This window comes from Gallus gallus, chromosome 34 (assembly GCF_016699485.2).
Source record: "Gallus gallus isolate bGalGal1 chromosome 34, bGalGal1.mat.broiler.GRCg7b, whole genome shotgun sequence".
Classification (NCBI taxonomy): domain Eukaryota; kingdom Metazoa; phylum Chordata; class Aves; order Galliformes; family Phasianidae; genus Gallus; species Gallus gallus.
Window position 1 is genome coordinate 1450461 of NC_052565.1, and position 21314 is coordinate 1471774.

Genomic DNA, 21314 nt, shown 5'->3' on the forward strand with positions numbered 1-21314 from the left:
ACTCACACTGATCCTAAGGACAGCAGGACCCCAAAAACCATGCTCTCACAGACCCTAAGGGCACTGGAACCCCAAAAGGCACTCACACCAACCCTAAGGACAGTGGGACTGCGCTCACGCCAACCCGAAAAACAGCAGGACCCCCAAAACCATGCTCACAACGACCCTAAGGGCACCGCGACCCCCAAACGGCGCTCACACTGACCCGGCCGGAGCCCAACCCACGTCCTGGCTGAGGGACGGACGGACGGACGGACGGACGGATCGCAGCTCACCACCACAGAGCAGCACAGGGAGCAGAGCACAGCAGTTCACCCTCCGGCAGTCGTTCCCTGCAGCGCTGGGTGAGGAAAGGAGAGAGGAGAGGAGGGAAGGGAAGGGCGAAGCCAAACCCCGCAGCCCCCGCAGCCGCCCCGCACGCGGCTCAGCCAGGCCACAGCTTTCCATGCGTTCACTTTATTATTGTCAAGTCGAACAAGATCAATAGGATGGGATCGAGTAAGGCCATGTTCCTCTTATTATTAGTATTATTATTATTATTCATTTTCCTCCTTCTTTGCATTGGAACGAGCTCAGACAACGCCCAGACACGCGGATCCACACGCACACGGGGAACACCGGGACACAGAGGAGGAAGAGTCGTTGTACCTGACTGCTGATGAGGTCTGTCCTATCGTATTCAAAGAAATGTTTATGTGCATAATATACAGAGGTGCAGCATTTACACACAGGATATTGTAAAGACACAGAGCTTGCTACAGATGCCTTCAAGTCCTCGCAGACGCGTCCCCTTCCTGCTGCCCCGCTCGGCCCGGAGCTCCGCGTTATGAACCCGAAAAAGCGCCGCTGGGAGAAGAGGTGCCAACAGCTCCTGGCGTCCTTGGAGAGAAAGGAAGAAAGAAAGGAACAGAAAAAAAAAAAAGAAAAAGAAGAGGAAAAAGAAAGAAAACAAAACACCCAACTGCCCCAAAGCGAACAACGCACGCGCGTTCCCAATGGAAAGGGGGTGGTTTTTTGTCCTTTGGTTTCTTACTGAAGGCAAAGTGGGACGCGCTCGGCACGGCTCGGACGCGACGCTCTCGCGGTTCTGTGGTCCCTATGGGGGGAGGAGGGGGGGGGACGTGGCCCCCAGCCCCACCACGCAACGCAAATGAACCAAAAAGGTTGTTTCTGGGGTCTCTGGTTTGTTCTCTGTTTTGGCTTTGGCTCCGCACTGCGCTCGGGGCCGCAGGCGCGCGCCACTCGGAGTGCTCCAAACCTAAAGAGTCCTTCCTGTCCTCTTTGTTTCCTATATATTTGTTTAATATCTCTTTTATTTTGGAGCTTTTGCTCTGTTTTCAGTGCTACTTTCGGACCTGTCAACCACAGCCCCGGGTCGGTGGGGCCGGGGGGACCTCTGCGGTGCTTTGGGTTGGGGAACCGGACTGGGATTGGGGGGGGGGGTGGGCACAGGGATGGGGGTCTCCCATCTCCCTTAGGAAACACAAATCGCCTGCAGCTCGGGAACAGCAACAAGAAAACACACCGAGCACCTCCTCACCACCGCTGGGTTATTTGGGACTGTGGAAGTGCCTGGCAGGACAAAGCCAATCGCAGCTGCCGGGCTCCCCCGGGGCGGTGCGTTACATTCAGTGTTTGTCAGCAGTTTATATGGCTCAGCCGGGCGGTGCAGCCCGGAATTCTAGCAATGGCAGTGCAAATACACCTTTTTTTCGAGTTGAAATGTATTTGTGCTGTTTTTTTTTTTGTTTGTTTGTGTTTTTTTTTCTTTTTTTTTTTGTGGTTTTTTTTTTGTGTGTTTTTTTTTTTCCCCTCTCTCTCTCTCTCTCGTAACATAACTTCCCTTTGTTCATTCATTCCCTAGAAACAAACTTTTTTTTTTCTTTCTTTCTTTAAAGTTAAAAAAAAAAATAAATCAAGAAATAATAACGAAAAACAAAGCCAAAGACACTCTCGTAATCCCTTCTTTGCTGCTCTCTATCCCGTGGGACGCTAAAGGGAATCCAGACTCATGCTTTAACAAAAGTGCTTATTACTTGAAGCAAGTGCTTTGGACCAGGGGGCGGAGAGAAACTTCCTTTTGTTAAGGGGGGGGCAGAGGGGGGGAATGGGGCTGTTTGTTCCACACCCACACGGACAGCTTTAGGGGAGGGGGGCTGAAAAGTCGCTGCTTGGTGAGAGCTACACCAAACGTGTGCCCAAGGGAACGCGAAGCAGGAATGGTCCAACTTTGGCATCGAGGTGGCGGGGAGGAGCGGGCAGCGGGCGGGCAGCGGAAGTTTCCCTCCATCCCTCTTACAATGCAACCAGGGAAACCATCACAAATCTCGTTTAGCAAAATAATGCATTATTACCAAACACTTTGATTATTACTTAAATTGTCAAGCTGTGCTGTCAAATGTATACAATACAGCGTTAAAGGAGAACAAGACTGGGACCTGCAGGGAACGTTGGCCGCGCTTCCCTCTCCCATCCCCCCCCCACCCCCACCCCCCACTCAGCCCCCCTAACCGCGGATGCGCTGCTGAAACCTCCTTTCACTCCACTGTCATTATTATTATCATCATCATTATTAATAATAAGACACGAGGGGAGGGGAGAAAAAACTCCTCGCTAAGAGCAAAGAACGCGTCCACGTAAAGCACGGTGCTGCAGAGAAGAAATGGAGAAGCCCTTACAGAGATCACATTGATTGTCTCATAGTTTAGTGGTGGTGTTGAGCGACGGGTGACAACGCACAGCGTGGACAGAAGGCAAAAAGAGATCGGGTTCGGAAAAAGAAGCTGAAAAAAAAACCCACAACAAGACTGGAAAAAAACAATAAAAGGGGGGAGGGAAGGAAAAGCAGCGTGCTCTGTGTGCTCTAAGGGATTCTCCTGCCCTGGCTACAGAAAATGCTGTGATGGACCAACACGCACCGGCCAGCCGACATCTGTACCCGGCCCTGGCAGTCTGAGCTCTGCCACCACCCCACGGCCCCGGCACAACCTGGTGCTCCGTGGCCACAGCGGTGGGGACTTTGGACCCATTCTCCCACCCCGCAGGGAAAGGCGACAGCCATCGGCGAGGAGCCGGGAGATAAAGGACGCGACGGGCAGCAAGCGTGGGCTCGACAGCCATGTAAACAAATCTCTTTTTTTTCCAGTTCTTCTCTGCAGAATACTGAAAAGGATCTTCAAAAAGGACCTCTTAATTCAAGTTTTGTGAGCTCTGGTTCCCAACTGAGGTATTCGGTGCAGAAAGGTTAACACTTTCCTTCAAGCTGGAGGATGGGGGGGGGTGGGGTGAGCGGGGAGCCCCGAGCTGGGGGCAGAGAAGCAAAGGAGTACGGCCTGCACCGTGGCACCGCTACCGGGGCACCAGGGAGCATCAGCGGGGACACTCCTGTGTGAGACACAAAGCATGTGCTCGTCAGCCAAAGGCCAGGGCTGCCGCTCCCTATTTGGTTCTGAGGGTTGGGCTTTGGTAAAAGAAAGCCGCAGTGCAACAGGCGCTGAATCCCGCTGCCCAGGGACAGCCTGCACCAACGCGACAGAGAGCAACAACTTCCAACAGGCAACAAGAAACAAAGATGCTGTTTTGGTTACAGAAACGCTTTCCTTCCTACGCTATGCAGAACCGAGAGGCACCGCAGGAGCGGGAGGGATGGGATGGGATGGGAGGAGCAGGACCTGAGCAGGACCTGAGCGGGCCACAAACTGGCTGTAAACAGGCCGTGAGCAGGCCCCCCGAGCAGGCCATGAACATGCCATAGACAGGCCACAGACAGGCCCTGAGCAGGCCATGAACAGACCACAAACAGGCCCCGAGCAGGCCGCAAGCAAGCCATGAACAGGACACGAGCAGGCTAATAACAGGCCATGAGCAGAACATGAGCAGGCCTCAAGCAGGCCAAAGACAGGCTATGAACAGAACATGAGCAGGCCACGAGCAGGCCACAAACAGACCATGAATGGGATGTGAACAGGCCCCAAGCAGGCCCCGAACATGCCATGAGCAGGCCATGAACAGAACATGAGCAGGCCCCAAGCAGGCCACGAACAGCCTGTGAACATGCCAAGAACAGACCTCAAACAGGCCCTGAGCAGGCTGAAAGCAAACCAAGAACAGGCCATGAGCAAGATATGAACAGGCCCCAAAAAGGCCCCAAACATGCCATGAGCAGGCCATGAACAGGCCCTAAACAGACCATGAGTAGGCCCCAAGCAGGTCATGAACAGACCATGAGCAGGCCATGAACAGGCCCTAAACAGACCATGAGCAGGCCCCAAGCTGGCCATGGACAGACCATGAGGAGGCCCCAAGCAGGCCACGAACAGGCTGTGAACATGCCATGGACAGGCCCTGAGCAGGCCACAAACATGCCACAGAGAGCCCTGAGCAGGCCACAAGCAGGAACCAAGCAGGCCATGAGCAGGCTGCAGCTTTCCCAGGGCCTGCTCTCTCTGCCAGGGCCTCACCCAGCCCAGGCACGGTGTCAGAATCAGCAGCAGATGCCAGCCATGGGCTGCCCGTCCCCATCAGCCCTGTCCCTTTCTCAGTGCCCAGTCTTTGGCTTTGCACAGACTTGTGATATGGAGCAAAGAGTATCGCTTTTGCACGTGATACTGTTACAGTAATTCAGAAGAAAAAAAACCAAAAACCACAAAAACGAAACAAAAAAAAACCCAACAGTGCAACGTTTCTCGAATGCTTCAAACCTGCATTATAAATATGATCTCTAAAATTAGAAAAGAAAACCCGAAACAACAACAAAAAAACCCAACGATCTCACATACATGCAACGCTAATAAAACCTGCCAACGTGCTGCATTAGAAAAATAAATACAGACCTATCAGGGTTGTGAATAAGGACTCTGAAGTGCATTTTCTTCCTTACTTAAAGGCTAAAAGTTTCAGATTTTTTTTTCGATTTTTCTTGGTTTTTTTTTTTTAAAGGTAAATGCTTGCTTCTTTATAAATAACCTTTTTCTTTTTTTCTTTAAAAAAAAAAAAAAAGCAACACTGACTCTCGCATGGGAACGGCCATGCAACACAGAGAACGAAAACTCCAAAAAGAATCAAGGAATCGTCTCTTAGGATCCGACATTTTGTCAAGAGGAAGAAAAAAAAAAAAACCCCAAAAACAGAAAACCAACAGAATCCCTAAAGTGCCTGGTGTGGGGAGCGAGGTTCCAGCAGCGCGGCCGCGGCGCGCAGACCGCGGAGTCGGGCAGCAGCACCCGTTTTTGCATAAAAATGACAGCTGCCAAAAGGGTATTTTAGTGTCCCAGGTACAGTAGATCTTGATTCAAGTGTTTGTATTGGAATTGAAGGATGAGTATGAGAGAAAAGTGACTCAGAGAGGAGCATTACAGTGGCACTTGGCCAGGAGCTAGCACCCACCCCAGCGGCTGCAAGACCACCCCGATCCCAAACCCCACACCCCACCAAGAGTTCAGGCTTCCCTGTTCCAGCCTGCAGACAGCATGGGGACGCCAATGGAACCGATTTCAATCCACCCCCAAAAGCTGGGAGCCAAATCCTCTCCCCGTCTGCAGCCCAACTGATGGTCCCAATCAGCTGCTTTTTTGTTTTTTGTTTTGTTTTGTTTTAAATTGAGAGTTTTTCTCATTTTGGTTCTCTGTGGCCACGCAGCCCAAGGGAGGCGGTGGATGCCACGCGAGGGATGCAAACAGCTGGAGGAGCGTGGCTTGGTGCTCAGGGCAGCCCCGTGCCATTGGGGTAGCACTGCCAGCCCCTCGTTACAGCAACGAGCAGCGCTAGCACCACGCCGGTGCTCCAGCAAGAAGAAGAGGAAGCGTTGAACTCTTGGTCTACTCGGCCATGCTAGAAGGCCTGCCCAGTCTTGTTCTCCTTTAAAGTGCCCTATATTTATAGAATTTCTAAATAAATATAATAAGATATTAGGTCACCCATAGTTTAAGCTACTCCGAGTAACAGCCGTCTAAGCCGATGGCATTGTGCCGGTCCTTGCTGTAGGGGCAGGTGCTGCCGTTGGGCAGGGCCCCGCAGGCCGCGGTTTTGGCTGCAATGCCGCAGTTCTTGAGGAGGTTGAAGCTGAAAGAGCTGATGGCGTCTTTAGGTGGGAAAGGCTTCATGGTGGAGAGGATAAGTGCCAGGCAGTCGGCAACGTCCTTGTTGGGGGCGCATGCCAAGGCTGGGGTATGACCTAGGACAGAGCCGGAGGTGAAGGGGCTGCTCCCCGGGACCCCCGGCACAAGCTGGAGGGAAGGAGGGGAAGGGAAAGTCTTTTGCTTTCCCACTCCATGTCACCCAGTGCCCTGCAAGGGGCAGCTTTCATCCCCCGCATGGACTTCTGTTCATATCTCAAAGGACCCTGCTTCTGGGCACCGGTGACCCTTGCCATTTCTGCATCTGCTCTGAAGCGTGCCGGGATCAGCAGGAGGTGAATTACAAAAGCCTCAGAAGCCCTGGCAGCGGGGCAGACCTAATGATGTTTTTCACAACTTAAAGGTGTTCCAGCAGAGCAAAAACTGCTGGGATAAACAGCTTCTGGTGGCAGCAACCAGCTTCTGCCAACTTGCAAGTGAGTCAATGGCTTATCAACAGCTTGGGCTGGATTGGCACCTGGGCAAGCGAGCCCAGGAGATACACACGGTTAAGAGACACGTATCTGAAACCCCTCTGGGACCAGGGAATGCTTTTACAGGGGCTGACAGGGTGTCAGCATCTTCACCCTCACTGAGTACATGCAGCTCAAGCACAGAAGGGATGGGAAATCGTCCCAACGCCGGGCAACCGCCTCCCCATGCAGCCCCCGAGCCCCACACAGGGCCCGGCCGCCCACAAGCAACACGTACCTTCTTCATCCACAGCCAGCACGGTGGCACCTCTGCTGAGCAGGGCCTGGACAACGGTGGCCAGCCCATTCCGTGCAGCGATGTGGAGCGGCCTGGGGGGGGGGGAGGGACTGGTCAGGTGCACGCTGGGGCCATGATGCAGCAACCAGGCCCTGGGGCAGCAGAACCACCCTCCCACAGCAGTGCACGTGTTGGAATTAGGGCAGGCAATGAGTCTGAGTGCTCTCTGAATGCACCAAACAAGCGCACCTCCTTCCATCATCCTCTTTTCTCCTTCCCCTCTCACCCAGGCCTCACCGTTCCCCCTGCAAAGCCCCAATTTCCACCCCCACCCACCCTGCCGTCTGTGCCAGCTGTCCAAATACTCACATCTGCAGAGCACTGTTACTTGCATTGATAAGGCCAAGGTCTTGGGTTTCCCCCAGGATCAACAAGGCACACTTTTCATGACCCTGGAAAGGAGAGTCAACTGTTTATAGCGCACAGGCAGCAAGTGTGGCAGATGGGAGCTGGGTGCTGTCAAAGCACCAAAGCAATTCCTTGGGATTCAGAGATATTCCCTAAACACATCCTTCTGGAACAGCTCACCACTTCAGAAGGGTCTGCAAAGAGAGCTGCTGTTTCCTACACTCACTTCCCTGCAATGTCTCTGGGCTCTGGCTCCCTACCTTGCTGCAGGCCAGGTGAAGAGCTGTGTTCTTGTTGACATCCAGCACAGTTATATTTGCTTTTGCTTGGTACAGCAGGAACTCTGAAATGAGGAGGGATGGCTGCCATTAGAAACTGAAGCTCAGACCACGGCAGTGGGGGCAGAAGCCACATACTGAGTGGCTGGAGCGGCACAGCCTGGCTCTAAAGGACCCCAGAGGAAGCAGAGGGGTCTCGCAACCCATGCTGGGGAAAACAGCTGTGTTGGTGTGGCTGACAGTCCCAGGAACAGCTGAAAGCACAGCAGTCCCCAAGCAGCAAATCCCTCCATTCCCCCCAGAGAGGTCCCAGGCACTGCTGCAGGACGTGGGCAGCAATGCCGTGTGATGGCAGCCCCCTGACAACTGGCAGTGCCTGGGGAAGGGGTTGGCTGCTGACCACGTACCAACTGCTGCAGTGTGCCCGTTCTCAGAGGCCATCATGAGGGGAGTCCTCCCCAGCTTGTCAGTTGTGTCCACCTCGGCTTGGTGGCGCAGAAGCAGCTGTAAACCATGGATGTTGTCTGCAAAGGCAGCAGCGTGAAGGGGTGTCCTGGGAAAAGGAGAGCTCAGGTAAAGAGAAGAGCACAGAATGCACCCCAGCAAGACTAGGCCTGAAGACATGCGTGGGGACATCAGAATTGGAACTCGATGATCTTAATGGTCCCTTCCAACCCAGACCATTCTGTGACTCTATGATTTCATGCCAGGGGAAGAGCAGAAACAGCAGAATTCCTTTTCTCCACCGGGTGCGGCCATTCCCTCCCACAGCCACCCCAATGACCTTCCCCCAGGCAGACTCTAAGTCAGGTCAGGTAGCACTGGTGCCACCCTCCTGGTGGGAACCCCATGGCCACAGCGAAAAGGAGGAGCTGCAGGAGTCACAGCCACCACTCAGCAGCACCACAGAGAGCAACGAGTCTGTGCTCACCTTCCTTTGGCATCTCTGCTATTAACAATCTTGGCACCTAATGCTTCCACCAGCATTTCAGCAGTGCTGTCCTGGTTGTTAATTCTGCAGTGGGGACGAGAAGGAAAGTTAGAACAAGACTCAGCAGCATTAGCATGGCTGAAGTTGGAATGAGGAGCAGGCTCCTGGGGCTCAAGAACCAACAGTAGCTAGACTGGAGCTGCTTAGGGTAAAACACCCTTTATCTTTTTTGATGACAGTCAAGGAATCACAACACCATGTAACAGAACTGCTTTGCTCACCCCTCTGCTGTCAGCTTTCCAGGGGCTGACCCTCCCACCTCAGCAGCTCCACCAAGATGGCGTGGATCTCATGCATGCCAGTCCTGGCTGCGCTGCACACAGCCAATGAGACAGATGCCCTGCAGCTCCTAGAGGCCCTCCCGTGGTCTGGCAGCCACATCCCTGCTACAGGGGAGCTGGGACAAGAGGGTTGCATAACCCTGAGCTGTTACTGCCACCCAGAGAGGAGTCCTTGGCGAGCAGGACAGTGTTTGGAGCTCCATCTGCAGGCTCCAGCCTGCTCTGGCCCTGTAACCCTCTCCCATGTCACCTGATGAGAAGAACCCAGGGCAGTCCCCAACACCACTTACACTGCACAGTGCAATGGAGTAAAGGGGTTTCCTTCTAGGTATGCAAATGGATTGTGTTCAAGTAACAATTCAAGACAATCTTCATGCCCTGTGAGAAGAGAGAGACATAAGGCCATCAGCACCCAGTCGGAGCAGAGGGGGGATTGGGCCCAGACCCAGTTCTTACCACTGTATGAAGCCCAGTGCATTGGTGAGTAACCGCTGTAGTCCACAACAGAGTCCAGAGGGTCAGTAGAGAGGGCTGCCTGCAGCAAGGTCCTCAGGATTTCTAAGTGCCCGCACGCCGATGCAAAGTGGATCGGGGTCCGGCCTTTGAAATCCCGACACAGAACGAAGGCATCGTGGTCCAGCAGAGCAGCCAGGCAGTCCTCACAGCCCGTCACAGCCTGTGCCAGAAGAGAGGACAAGGTCAGACCTCCTTCCATCATTCAACAACAGAGCTATCCCCTTCTTCCACAGCTTCCTTCTCAAACACTGCTTTTCAGGAAGAGGAATTGGGCTCTTTCACCGAGGACTCTTGTGGCAATAGGAAACGCCTGCCTGTCCTCCAAGCAGCCCCTATGCAGGAGGCATCAGAGCAGAAGCTGCAGGGCTCCAGGCACCCCCAGAGATGCACTCACCCCCCGATGCAGAGCGGTCCTTCCTCTCTTGTCGGCTGCGTCAGCTGTGGATCCCTTCTCCAGGAGGAGGTGGACACAGTCAACGTGGCCGTTCATGATCGCCAGCATCAGTGGGGTTCTGTGGGGAGGAGACGGCTTGGCACTGTGCTGGGCTCAAGTGCTGCCCTCAAGTCTACCCCACCACCCTGCGATGCAGCCCCAGAGAAACACGCAGACAAACTCACTGGCCGTGGATGTCCATGACATCGGTGATGTCTGCCCGCTCCCCGCTGTCTATCAGGAGGTGCAGGGAATCAGTATTCCCGTTGGCAGCTGGAGACAGCAGAAGAAAAGAGTCACAAACCCGCACTGATGAGTCCCTGCTTCCAGCTGCCACCATACACCAAAGGTGCAGGCTCGTGCTCAGCAGCCAGGCACACGTGGCTGAGCAAACTCATTACTTGGTTGCTAGGCTACAGGGCTGATTAGCACATGCACAGCCTGAGCTGCAAACACGTGTGTGCAGAAGCCACTGGTGTCCTCTCTCAACTGCTGCTGGGCAACCGGGCCCTCAGCTTCTGCAGGTGTGGCACAGCACCGATCCCATCCTGACCCCAGGCATTGCCCTGAGCCACAGCCCTTTCCCCTTCCCTAAGAAGCAGCTGGGAAATGGGTAAACGAGCATCCCTGGCTCCCTCACAGCCCCCAGCCTCATTACCTGCAGCATGGAGAGGGGTCCACTTCCTCTTCCTCTCCTTCACCAGGGCAGATGCGCCGTGGCTGGTGAGCACCTCCACGCACTCAGTGGAGCCTCTCTCCGTGGCGAGGTACAGGGCTGTCCGCCCCTTGTGGTCCCGCACGTCCAGGTTCACGAGGGTTTCAGCAAGTGTCTTCAGGGCTTCACAGTGACCATTATAGGCCTGAGGACAGAGCAGGTGATGCCAAAGCAGCATCCAGAAACAGACGCAACCCTGGGATGGTTCTGCTGCCCCCTGTTTGCACTCCCACCCCAACCCTGCCCGCACGCAGACGAGGTGGCCATGAAACAGAAAAAGCAAGGAGCCTCAAATGCAAATCAAAGGGACTTCGAGCTATGGCCTGTGGGAAAAGCCAGGTCCCAGGCTGCTGCCTCCCTTCCTGCTTTGCCCCACGCAGCTCTTTGGCCAATGTGGTGGCCCAGCCCACGCTGCCGGGGAGCAGCAGCTCTCCAGGGCACAGTGAACCCCAGCACAGAGCCAAGTGCCCTCTACCACCCTGGGGCTGGGCCAGCCGTACTTACAGCTAAGTGCAAAGGGCTGACTGGAATGGTGCTTTCCACATCCTCCAGGCAGTTAAAAGACATTTCCAGGAGCTGTGACAGCAGAAACACAAAGCCGTAAGTGACCCCTGAAAACACTCCATCATGGAGGCTTCAACCCACACCCGGTCTACCAGCAGGCTGCAAGGCAATAATAAAACCAACTCATCTGCTCCAGAATGATCTGAATTTCAGGATAGAACCTTCCCTAACCTCACCCAGGCCCAAGTTCTTCCTCTGTGCTATCATCAGCACAATGGCTCGCTGAGAATCCCGATGGAATTTAATCAAACCCACCTCCCTTCCTTCTAGACAAATGTTGGCACTGCAGTGCTTACAGTGCACACAACTGGACACTGCAGGTCTCCAGGGGACCTCGTGGGGGCCTCCCCCATCTCCTGCAGCACACAAGGCTTTGCTTTACTCACCAGTTCGAGGTTCTGCCTGTTGCCATATGCAGCTGCATAGTGGACAGCAGTATAACCCTGTTTGTCCCGGAGGGATGGGTCAGCACCATTATCCAGCAAGAACTCTAAACAACTGCAACAAGAGAGTGAAAGGGAGATCAGGAAAACAGTGAGAGTAGAGAAGCATGCCCAGGAAAGAACCCCCTGCTAGATCTGAGAGCAGATGCTGTATAAATCCATGCTGGACAAGGAGTGCATGCAGACACCCTGGGGATGAGGGCTGGGGTGATGGCCAGGTTTGCTCAAGAACCAAACCAGCAGGTGTCTCCTCATTGCAGCTCAGCTCAGGTTAAGCACAAGTGAGGTATAGCCCAGGGAAAGGGTGAACCACAACCAACGGCCAGATGGGGTTGCATCGACTCACAAGAATGCCTCCTTCATCCTGGACTCCTTCAGTGGCTCCTCATCAGTGTCATGGCTGTTTCCTGAATGAGTCTCTGCTCTGAAAGGTCAGAAGCTCCCATCAGTTCGCTGATCATCCCCTCCTACCTCCATGAGGCACTCCTTCCTCACAGGGCACCGCTTGGGGAGGTGGCCAGGGCACAGCAGAGCATCCCCCCACTCAGGGCACACACTCACCTCCTGTACGTGTCCGAAGCAGCAGCATAGTGTAAGGGGGTACAGCCTTTACAGTCAGCCTCATTAATACTGGCTCCTGCAGTGACCAATGTCACCGTACACTGATAGCTGCCGTTGGCAGCTGCGTAGTGCAGTGGAGTCCTGGGGAGGGGAAAAGAGAAAGGGCTGAGGAGCACTGATTGTCACAGGGAAACCTGTGGGGCATTGGCAGGAGCCAAGGAGCTGCCCATCCCAGCTGGTGAGCTGCACCCCACTTTTGGGTCAGCTGCTCCATTTGAAGAGCCAGAGCCAGACTCCTGGGGGAGATATGGGGTTAAGGAGGCAGCGTAGGCAGGGCACTAGATCCAAAAACCTCCCTGGAGGCCGTGTTTTGCCTTCTGATACCGAGCCCAAGCCATCAGCCTGCCCAGTCTCAGCTGGCATCACCTCCTAAACCCCAGCTCAGCCCGACTCTACCGCTGTGAGGCTTTAAACACCACGTGCAGATCTGGGAAAAGCCCAGCCCAAACCCAGCTGCTGCAGAGGAATTACCTTTGCAATGCCCACAGCATGCTTACCTTCCGAATTTATCTCTCCTCCTCAAGTCAGCACCGCTGCTCAACAGCAAATTAAGACATTCAACGTTCCTACAGGAGTTAGGGAGACGAGTTAGACACAGATGAGAAGGAAGCACAGCAGGAACGCTAACTCCTCCTAGTTGCAGACAAGACAGCTACACTTCTCACCCACACAGCCTGGCTGTGCAGAGCTCAATGCAGCCTGTCATCTCCAGCCATGGCTGGATGCTGCTCGTACAAAGCTCTTCCCTGCTCTCCAGTGAAATCACCCTCTTGTGCCTCCTGCCCTGCCAGTGCTGTCCTGCACCGTACGGTGAAACTGAACAATGTGAGGCATTTACATGGCCAGCTAAACCCTGCTGCTCTTCAGACATCAGTTTGTGAACCCTTCCCCAGTCTCAGCCAAGAGAGCATTACAGCTCCGCATTAAATAAAGGTAAATGGTCCCAGGGTGCACAGGCTGGGATGAATCAGAATCAACAACACAACAGGGCCCAGAAGTGTCCCTCTCCATTCCTGGCTCTGAATATACATCCCTGCTGCCTGCCAGAGCCGGGCACAGCACCCAGGGGCAGGCAGTGCTCAGCTCACCCTCCAGAAGCAGCAGCGTGGAGGCAAGTCCTCCCAAGGTTGTCAGGTGTGTTGATATCAAAGCCTGCAGACAGCACGTGCTCGTTGCTCAGCGAGGAGACGATACTGTACAACTGACCTGCAGGGCAGAGGGCAAGGAGTCAGGGCACAGTGGGTCTCACCCCAGTGCCCCCATGGGCAGGGGACAGCCGAGCCACTCACCTGAGGAAAGTAGCTTACGACAACAGTCTGAAAATCCAAAGAGAACAGCTAAGTGCAGAGGGAACATGTCGTGGATCCCACGCCTGCAAGGAGAGGGAATGGGGTCAGTGTGGGCTGTCCACGCATCCTCCAGCCCAAGGAGGCAGAGAGAGGGAAGAGTTCTTCCTTACCTTGCAGTGTCAGCACCATTCGTCATCAAAGTACTAATTAGCAGCTCATGGCCATATCTAGCAGCAACGTGGAGGGGGGTATTGCCGTATTTGTCAGCACAGTCAATCTCACTGCCTGGAAAGGGAAAGCCAAGCGTTACCAGTGGATCTCTGCACTCTAGTCCCAGGAAGCCTCTGAAAGAGGCTCAGACTGTGCTGGGAGTGCTGAACAAGAGGCCCAGGCTGTTCCGATGGCTGCGTCTCATCTCAGGGATGTGGCTGATAACTCGAGTCCATTCTGTATCGTGCAGGAGAACTGCAACCTGCTGTCCGTGCTGGGAGCCCACCTGCCAGCCTGGGGCATTACATCTCCCCTTGTCCCCCAGGAAGGGATGTGTTCAGCCCCCCAGTCTCTGGCTGAACCCCTGGGGTGCTGCCAAGCCTGCTGCCTTCCCACAGGAATTTTGTCTTTCGGGATGGTCACAGCAGCAGGCCTTTGGCCTCAGCTGCTCTGACCTGGCTGGAATTTCAATGCCCTGCTCTGCACTCACTGCCCTTAGGAGCTTGTGTGCCCCTCCACTGCCCCAGTCAGCATGGGGCAGCAGCCCCCATGAAACAGCAGTGAATCTGAGCCATCACTGGAAAGTTCTCAGACCCTCAAAGCAAACACACAGGGAGACCCTGGAGGAGGCACTGAGCAGCACAGCAGAAGGATGGGGTAACCCAGATAGCAGCAGCCACTCACCATTCTGAATGAGGATCTGCGAACGCGTGAACCGCCCGTGGATGGCAGCCATGTGCAAGGGGCTTTTCCCTTCCTTACTCTGTGGAGAGCAAAAGTGAGGTCACATCAGGCTCCTGTCACCACTCCAAGCTCCCCCCCGGGGCAGCGGATCCCCATGTCCCCAACCCAGGGCTCAGCCCCTCAGCACCAGACCTGAAAGTTGACGTCGGCCCCGTTGTTGACAAGGAGCTCTAGGCACAGGGCCCCATTGGTGGAGACAGCAGCAAAGTGCAGAGGGGTGAAGCCCTTCTCGTTAGGCTGATTGACATTGGCGCCGTAATTGACCAGTTCGTTGGCCACGGCATCTTGGCCCATGTAACAGGCAATGTGAAGTGCAGTGTTACCGAAGGAATTTGGTTCATCGATCTGCGGGAGCAGCAAACCCAAAAGATTTGGGGATTGAGGAGGAACAAAGGGGGGGGGGGGGGGGAGGGGGAAGGGCAGCCACGAAGCAGCCCACGCTCCCACCCTCTCCAGCTCACAGACCCCCCAGCCGTGGGCTCACCTCCACGCCCAGCCGCAGCAGGTGACGCACAACTTCGATCTGCCCGCTGGCTGCAGCCGTGTGCAGCAGGGTGTAGCCCTTCTTGTCCTTACACATCACATCAGCTCCACGGGCCACCAGCAGCTTCAGAACTTCCAAATGCCCTGTGGGAGGGAGAAGGGTGAGAGCCAACGGGAACACAGGCAATGCGGCTGCAGGGAGCACTGCAAGGTGAATCCCCATGGAACAGGGGAGGGTGATGCCTGCTGGGGAACCTACCTAGAAAAGCTGCCCAGTGGATGGGCTGGCGATCCTTCTTATCGCAAGTACTCAGGCTGGCCCCTTTGTTTAACAGCAGGTTCACCATCTGGGTGGAGAAAAGCAGCGTGAGGGCCATGGCTGCTGTTCCATCCCCTCCAGTGCCACGAGGAGCAGCTCAGACGCAGGAGAGGACGCAGTGAGGCACGTGCCCCCTCAGCCCCATCACCCACCTCGAGGTGGCCGCTGTGCACGGCGTGGTGCAGCGCCGTGCGGCCCGTGCGGTCCGCGACATTGACAGTGCTCAGCAGGGGGATGATGGCCTCCACACACTTGGTGGCCCGGTTGGCAGCAGCGACATGCAGAGGCGTTTGCCAGTACTTGTCGCGGGCATTGACATCTGCCGAGTGCTTCAGGAGGAGGTGAAGTGCTTTCTGGCAGGAGCAGAGGAAGGAAGAGCTCTCACTCAGCCTGCTGGAGCCCATAGGCTCATCCCACCCAAGCACAGCTGTGAAATGCAGCTGGATGGGGGTACCGGCATGGGAGAAACACATCTGAGCCACAGGATTGAACTGTCTGTGAGGGCTCATTTGAGACTAAGGAGGTGCAGAGCACCCAGAAGGATGGCAAACGTAATCCATTGACCTGCCTTCTGTAAGGATTTCCCCCTGTCGCTGGGAGAGGCCGTGTGCTGCAGCCCCACATTGGCAGCACCTCCTGCCTTCTGGACACGCAGTGACTGTCCACACACGCTCACAGCCCACAGCAAACGCCTTGGGCAGAGCTTTACGCTCACGCATTTCATCTCCTGTCTGCAGCCAATTAGACAATCCACAAAGCCAGTCGATGTGTGGTAACTTGCCCTGTGTGTCAGATTCAGAGCTGCTGATCCCTGGTTCCAACAAACAGGACCGCAACGTTTCTTGCTCTCAAGTAACTCGAAACAGGACAAAGCTAAGTGGGCTGAAGTTAAGCCCACAAAAGCCAAATGTCAGGAAACCTTTCCAACAAGATCTCTTGGAATCGGCTCCAAAAAGAGAGAGGGAGCCCCATTATCCCTCAAAGAAACACAAAGCTGGATTACCCAAAGCCCTTTGGAAGGGGGAAAAGGCAGGAGGGCAGCGTGGGGAAAACCCATGTGCTGGCTCCTGAAGGATGGAGGGAACGGAGAGGACCTTCCCCAGCTCTCGCTATAAGCATCTGGGTTACAAGGTCATCCTCTCTCTGCTCCAACAAGAACACCCACCTGAGCCAAAGTCAGGCAAGATGGAAAGAGAAGGAGAAGCATTCCTCCTCCAGCAGCACATACCTCGTTGCGAGAAGCCGCAGCGCGGTGTAACGGGGTGAGCCAAACAGTGTCCTTTGCGTTAACATTAGCACCTGAGGAAGAATGAGAGGAGGTGGTCAGGGAACAGAGGTGACCAACTGGATGCTGTCACATGGAGCTCCTGCAGGCACGAGCCCCAGCCCTGCTGCAAAAAGGGACTGTGCTGAGCTTTAGGTGAGGACAGAGCCCAGGAACAAGCTACATCCCTTGGAAGCTGTGCCAGTGCAATGCAAAGGATGCAGCGAGGCAGAGTGAAGTGACTGCACCGCTCAGAATGCCAGCTCCCTATCGAGCCAAACAGCCACAGCAGAGCCCCAGCACGCAGCTCCCTCCTGGCTGGGTGCCCACCTCTGTTAGTTCAGCTCCACGATGCTTCAACGTGTGAACAAACCTCTTAGGATTACGGCAACATTTCCTAATCTTTCCCTGGCTGCAAACCCATTGGCTTAATTACGAGCACAGGGCTGTTTGGAGGGTGAGCAACCCCTACTGCTCCGCACCTCTGAGCACAGAAGGGATCGGAACGATTCCCTAAAGGCAGCCCCAGTGCTGAGCAAAGCGCCTGAGCCCTGGCCCTTACCTGACAGTATGAGGAGCTCGAGGATTGCAACATCTCCTATGTAGGCAGCAGCATGCAGAGGTGTTCGTCTTTCTTGGTCCTGAGCAGGATGGAAGGAACAGGAACTGCCATCAGCTCTGAAGGCAGGGGACCACCCCACACAGTCCCTCCTGCCCCAGCACAGCACACGCAGACGGCTCAGGGCATGCAATGGGGAAAGCTGCACCAAACAAGCAGCCTCCCACTATGGGAACTGCAGACAGCTCCTGCAGCCTGCTGCTGGAGGCCAGCAAGGCTTGCAAAGCCCCTCTCCGAGGAGCCTCGGTTGGATTAGCTGAAGAAAAAACACCTTTCACTTCTGTTTGCTCAGGGCTGGGCCCTGCATAACCTCTGCCTCAAGGCACTCGGCTCAGGCGCTCCTTGGGGAAGTGCCACGTACCAAAGCTGGGAAGCAAGCAAGGAGAAAGCTGGAAGAGCACAACTCGCTTCCAGTCCCACATTTTGTGTTGGGGGAGAAAAGCAATTGTTTTTCAGAGGATTAAGGACTGTTTGGGAAATGGTGGAGGTCTCATTTTTTGCAGCATGCTGAGCTGGCATGGCCAGGCAGGAGGATGTGAAAGTGAAACCCAGCTGGCAGGTCAGCAAACAAGCAACAACATCTCTAAACCTGCACATCAGAAGGAAATTACGCATTAACAATCGTGTTTTTATTCCCTTGGCAGCTGCACGAGAGCCCTGCAAAACAATCCCAACACTCACAGTGAGGACGAAGCGCTGCCCAGTCCCTGACCCAGGCAGGCACAGGGAGAAGCCCTCAGCCCTTCAGATGCAGACTGTGCCACAACGCTCTGCCACAAGCAGTGGAGCGGGCAAGCATGTGCTATAGGGGTAGCACAGAGCTGAGCTGCCCTAGCAAGGCGGTGAAGCAGAACAGAGCAGTGCTCGTGGCTCAGTGTTTGGGCTGGGAGCGCAGTGACTGCTGAGCCAGCACCAGTCCAAGTGGAGGTAATGGTGCGTGCACCAAGAGGGGACCCATTGGGATGTCCCAGAGCTGAGCAGCATTTCCTGGCACCCACGAGGCACGCTCTGCTAACCAGCCCCAATCCTCCTCCCTCCGCTGGGAATAACCTTATGGTTCTCACCACACTATGCTGGGTCAGCATCCCAAAGGAGTAAAAGGTGGAGCGGCAGCGTGGCGGAACTGAACCCCCACAGGGAGCCCTTCCACACAGCCCAGAGCCTCCCAGCCATGCTCTGCGCCACGGAAGGCTTCAGGAAGAGCTCTCCATGGATGGATGGGAGCCCCATCCTTCCACACACCCCATTTTACACGACGGAGCCCACGGGACAAAGCACAGCAAACAGTGGCGGAATCCTGAAGTCGTTTGGAGCCCCCAGCTCTGAGCTTCCTGCAGAGAGCCCACCCCAAAGCCCTTCATCAGCCCACGCCCCCCCCTTGGCTGAAGGGCAGCGCTGCTGGGAAGGACAGCAGGGGCTGAGTGCAGTCCGAGCTGCAGGGCTGGGCAGCACTCACCAGTACATTGATATTCTCCTTCTGATTCAGCAGCGACCGCACTTCCTCTACATCGCGGTTGAAGATGGCTTGGACCAGAGGAGGCTGCGGAGAGAGGGATGGGTGGGCTGTGAAGGTGGGAGATGGAGCCCCATCCAGCAGCAAAACCAGAGCACGGTCTGCGTGAGGAGCAGGATGGGGTTCTGAGCAGCTCAACCAGGGGCCGACCTTAAAGCCAGCGGAGGTGGTTTTCATGACACGGACATCATTTAGCAACGGAGATTAATACATTCGTTTAAAAACCAACCCATCACGTCAGCAAAAGGAACCCATCAGTGACAGTTCTACACCCTTCCATTTCGGCTTTCGTGGGTGAACGGCCTCGTTTTCCCCCAACAATTTTGCACCGGGGACATCACAGAATGCTTTTATCTTTTGCCTCACAAGAAACCCAAGAATCATAACAGAATACTTTTATCACCAGCTGCAAGGACATCTTCCTCGGGTGCCACATCTACTGCTATAAAAGTGGCTCGCTATGGCCTAGCAATGGGAACTGCTTGGGAAAGGAAAAAGCCAGTGAAGGGTCTCAGGAAAATGGGGAAGGAGGAGGTGGGCATTCGACCACCCTACACACCACTGAGTGGTGTCCCCAAGGGACACGAGCACATATCTGAGTCCTTGGACAAGAATGAATACAGATGCCCGTATAGTGCATAGAGATGCCTTAACTGTTGAGATGAACCCGAGCTCTGAGAGGGCACTCGTTTGTCACATCGCCTGGTCTGCGTTGTGAGAAAGAAGGGAATGCTGCTTTCTAACACTGCAATGGGGCCAGAGAGCTTCCTTCTTGGATTCCGGATGACGGCATGGATGGGGTTTGGATGGGCAACGTTCAAAGCACTGCTGGAAAAGCTCCCTGCTACGGAGCCCGAGCAGCAGTGCTGACTGCAGAACAGTGAACCACGGGGTGCTCAAACTCCGCTGTGGGTGATCTCGGAATTATCCCCACTCTCCCATCCCTAAAAGCGACGCCTCATCCCATTCATTCCGCGGGGCAGCAGCCGCGGCAGCTCCTGCTCTGCTCGGTGCTCTGTGCCCACCGCTGTCAGCTCCCCGCAGCCATCCCGGCCCCGCAGCATCCACCTGAAAGCCGTCAAACGCGGGGAGCGCATCCCGGCTCAGAGGGAACGCGTGACTCACCCCGTCGGAATGCAGCAGACTCAGCACCCCTCGGTTCGACGTGAAAAAAAAAAAACCCCACAGAAATAAAACAAAAACGGGCGGCAAACGGTGGCGGACGGCACCGCCGCCGCGTGCGGTGTTCGGTGCTGGCCGACACACCCACCGCCATCCGCGGGGAACGAGAGACGTTCCCGTGGCCGCAGAAATAACAAGTTCTGCCTCAACCGCAGCTGGACGCCCGTCGTCCCCCCCCGCCATCCCTTCCCCTCCAGCGGCCGCGATGCTCCGAGAGGGACGGAGCCGCCGGGCCGGGCCCGGGGCGGACCCTGCGGGGACAGCCGGGGCCCCCTCGGCGGGGCGGGCACGAACGGCCCTCGGAGCGGCGCGGGGAAGCGCGGGGAAGCGGGACAGAGCCACGTGCGGGCGGCGCCGCGGGCACCGGGGCCGCCCCCAGACCTGTGGGCCCCGCGGCCCCCGGCGCGGCCTCCCCCGGAGCCGATCCACCTCCTCCCCCCCCCCCCAACTCCGCCCCGGCCGCGCTGCGCCGCACGGCCCGGCAGCCCCGACCTCCCCGTTCTGAGCGCGGATCCCGGCGCTGCAGCGTCGCGGGGGGTCGGGCCGGGCCCGGCAGCAGGTGGGGTCCGGTTGGAGGCCCCGCGGCCTGGGGCGGCGGCCCAGCCCGGTGCGGCGCGCGGTAGGCCGCGCATCCCCGGACTCGCGTAGCAGCGCCGCCGGACGCGTTGAGGGCTCGGCGGGGCTGACGCGGCGGCCGTACCTGGTCCGTGATGCTGAGAATCCCCATCTCGGGGCCGCCCTCAGCGCTCAGCTCCCGGCATCGGGCTCCGGCCGCGGCGGCTCCGCTCGGGCGGCTGCGGGGCGGGGAGCGCCTGGGCCCGCCCACCGCCGGGGAGCGGCCGACACCGCCGGGCCGCAGCGCCGCCGCCGGCCGTTATCACCGCCAACACCGGCGGCGAAACGGGGCGCCGCGGCAGGGCCGGCACACGGGGGTCGTCGCCCCATCGGCCCGGGGCGTGGGGAGGTGTTAGCGGGGAGGGGGGGGTGCCGGCCTGGGATGGGGCACCGAGAGGCGCCCAGCACGTGCGGGTCGGGAGCTGCCACGGCGCCGGGCGCAGGCACGGAGCTCGGGGCGCTTCCTTTGGGTCTCCTTCCCAGACCGGGCGGCCCCGTTGGACCCCCCAGCACGGGCCGTTGCTGCTCACACGGAGCTCCCGTGCGGCCCCGCCGCTCCCCGGTCGGGAGGGCCGTGCAGGGAGAGGCCGAGGCAGCGGGCGAGCACCGCGCTGCGTTGTGGAGGCTCTGCGGCACGCAGCCGAGCACCCCGGGTTAGAACCAGGGGGCGGCGGCCGACACGAACGCTCCATCACCGCGCGGGCCGTCGGTACCGTCGGGCCGAGCAAAGCAGCGCCTTCGCACCGCCACGTGGAGCGACGGCGGAGCCCCGGGCCTGGCGGGGCAGCGCCTTCCCGCCCCGCTGCGGTCGCGTTGCGTGCAGCGGCTGCCTGAAACGCGGAGCCCGGCGGGCACAGCGCGAGGCCGCGGCTCTGCAGATTTCCCCGGCCGGGCACCGGCGCTGCGCGGGGGCGGTTTTTGCAACGGGGCCGCTGAGAATGAACCGGGGAAGCGTCGCGCTGGGCCGCTGGCGATTCCACCGGGGAAAAACGAGTCCGGAGC

At 56.8% G+C, this 21314-nt stretch overlaps 1 protein-coding gene across 4 annotated transcripts; it reads right to left on the reverse strand.

Moving 5' to 3' along the window:
• Positions 1–440: 440 nt before the first annotated feature.
• On the reverse strand, positions 441–20500 carry ANKRD52 (ankyrin repeat domain 52). Of its 4 annotated transcripts, none has more exons than NM_001012939.2 (28): positions 20398–20500; positions 18459–18542; positions 16946–17024; positions 16348–16418; positions 15272–15472; positions 15060–15147; positions 14802–14944; positions 14450–14662; positions 14258–14336; positions 13534–13648; positions 13364–13446; positions 13163–13280; positions 12572–12640; positions 12015–12155; positions 11800–11877; positions 11397–11508; positions 10951–11022; positions 10390–10591; positions 9917–10004; positions 9693–9810; positions 9239–9458; positions 9073–9160; positions 8442–8525; positions 7918–8063; positions 7493–7575; positions 7194–7276; positions 6825–6916; positions 441–6172 (listed from the first exon to the last, which is right to left on the reverse strand). In NM_001012939.2, exons 1-28 carry the CDS (start codon positions 20422–20424, stop codon positions 5928–5930), a joined length of 3222 nt encoding a protein of 1073 aa, NP_001012957.2. In that variant the 5' UTR covers positions 20425–20500; the 3' UTR covers positions 441–5927. The 4 variants fall into 4 exon arrangements, with proteins under 4 accessions (NP_001012957.2, XP_040510688.1, XP_046760915.1 ...); XM_040654754.2 differs by lacking the exon at positions 20398–20500 and adding an exon at positions 19641–20047; XM_046904959.1 differs by lacking the exon at positions 16946–17024.
• Between the last annotated feature and the right edge of the window lie 814 nt (positions 20501–21314).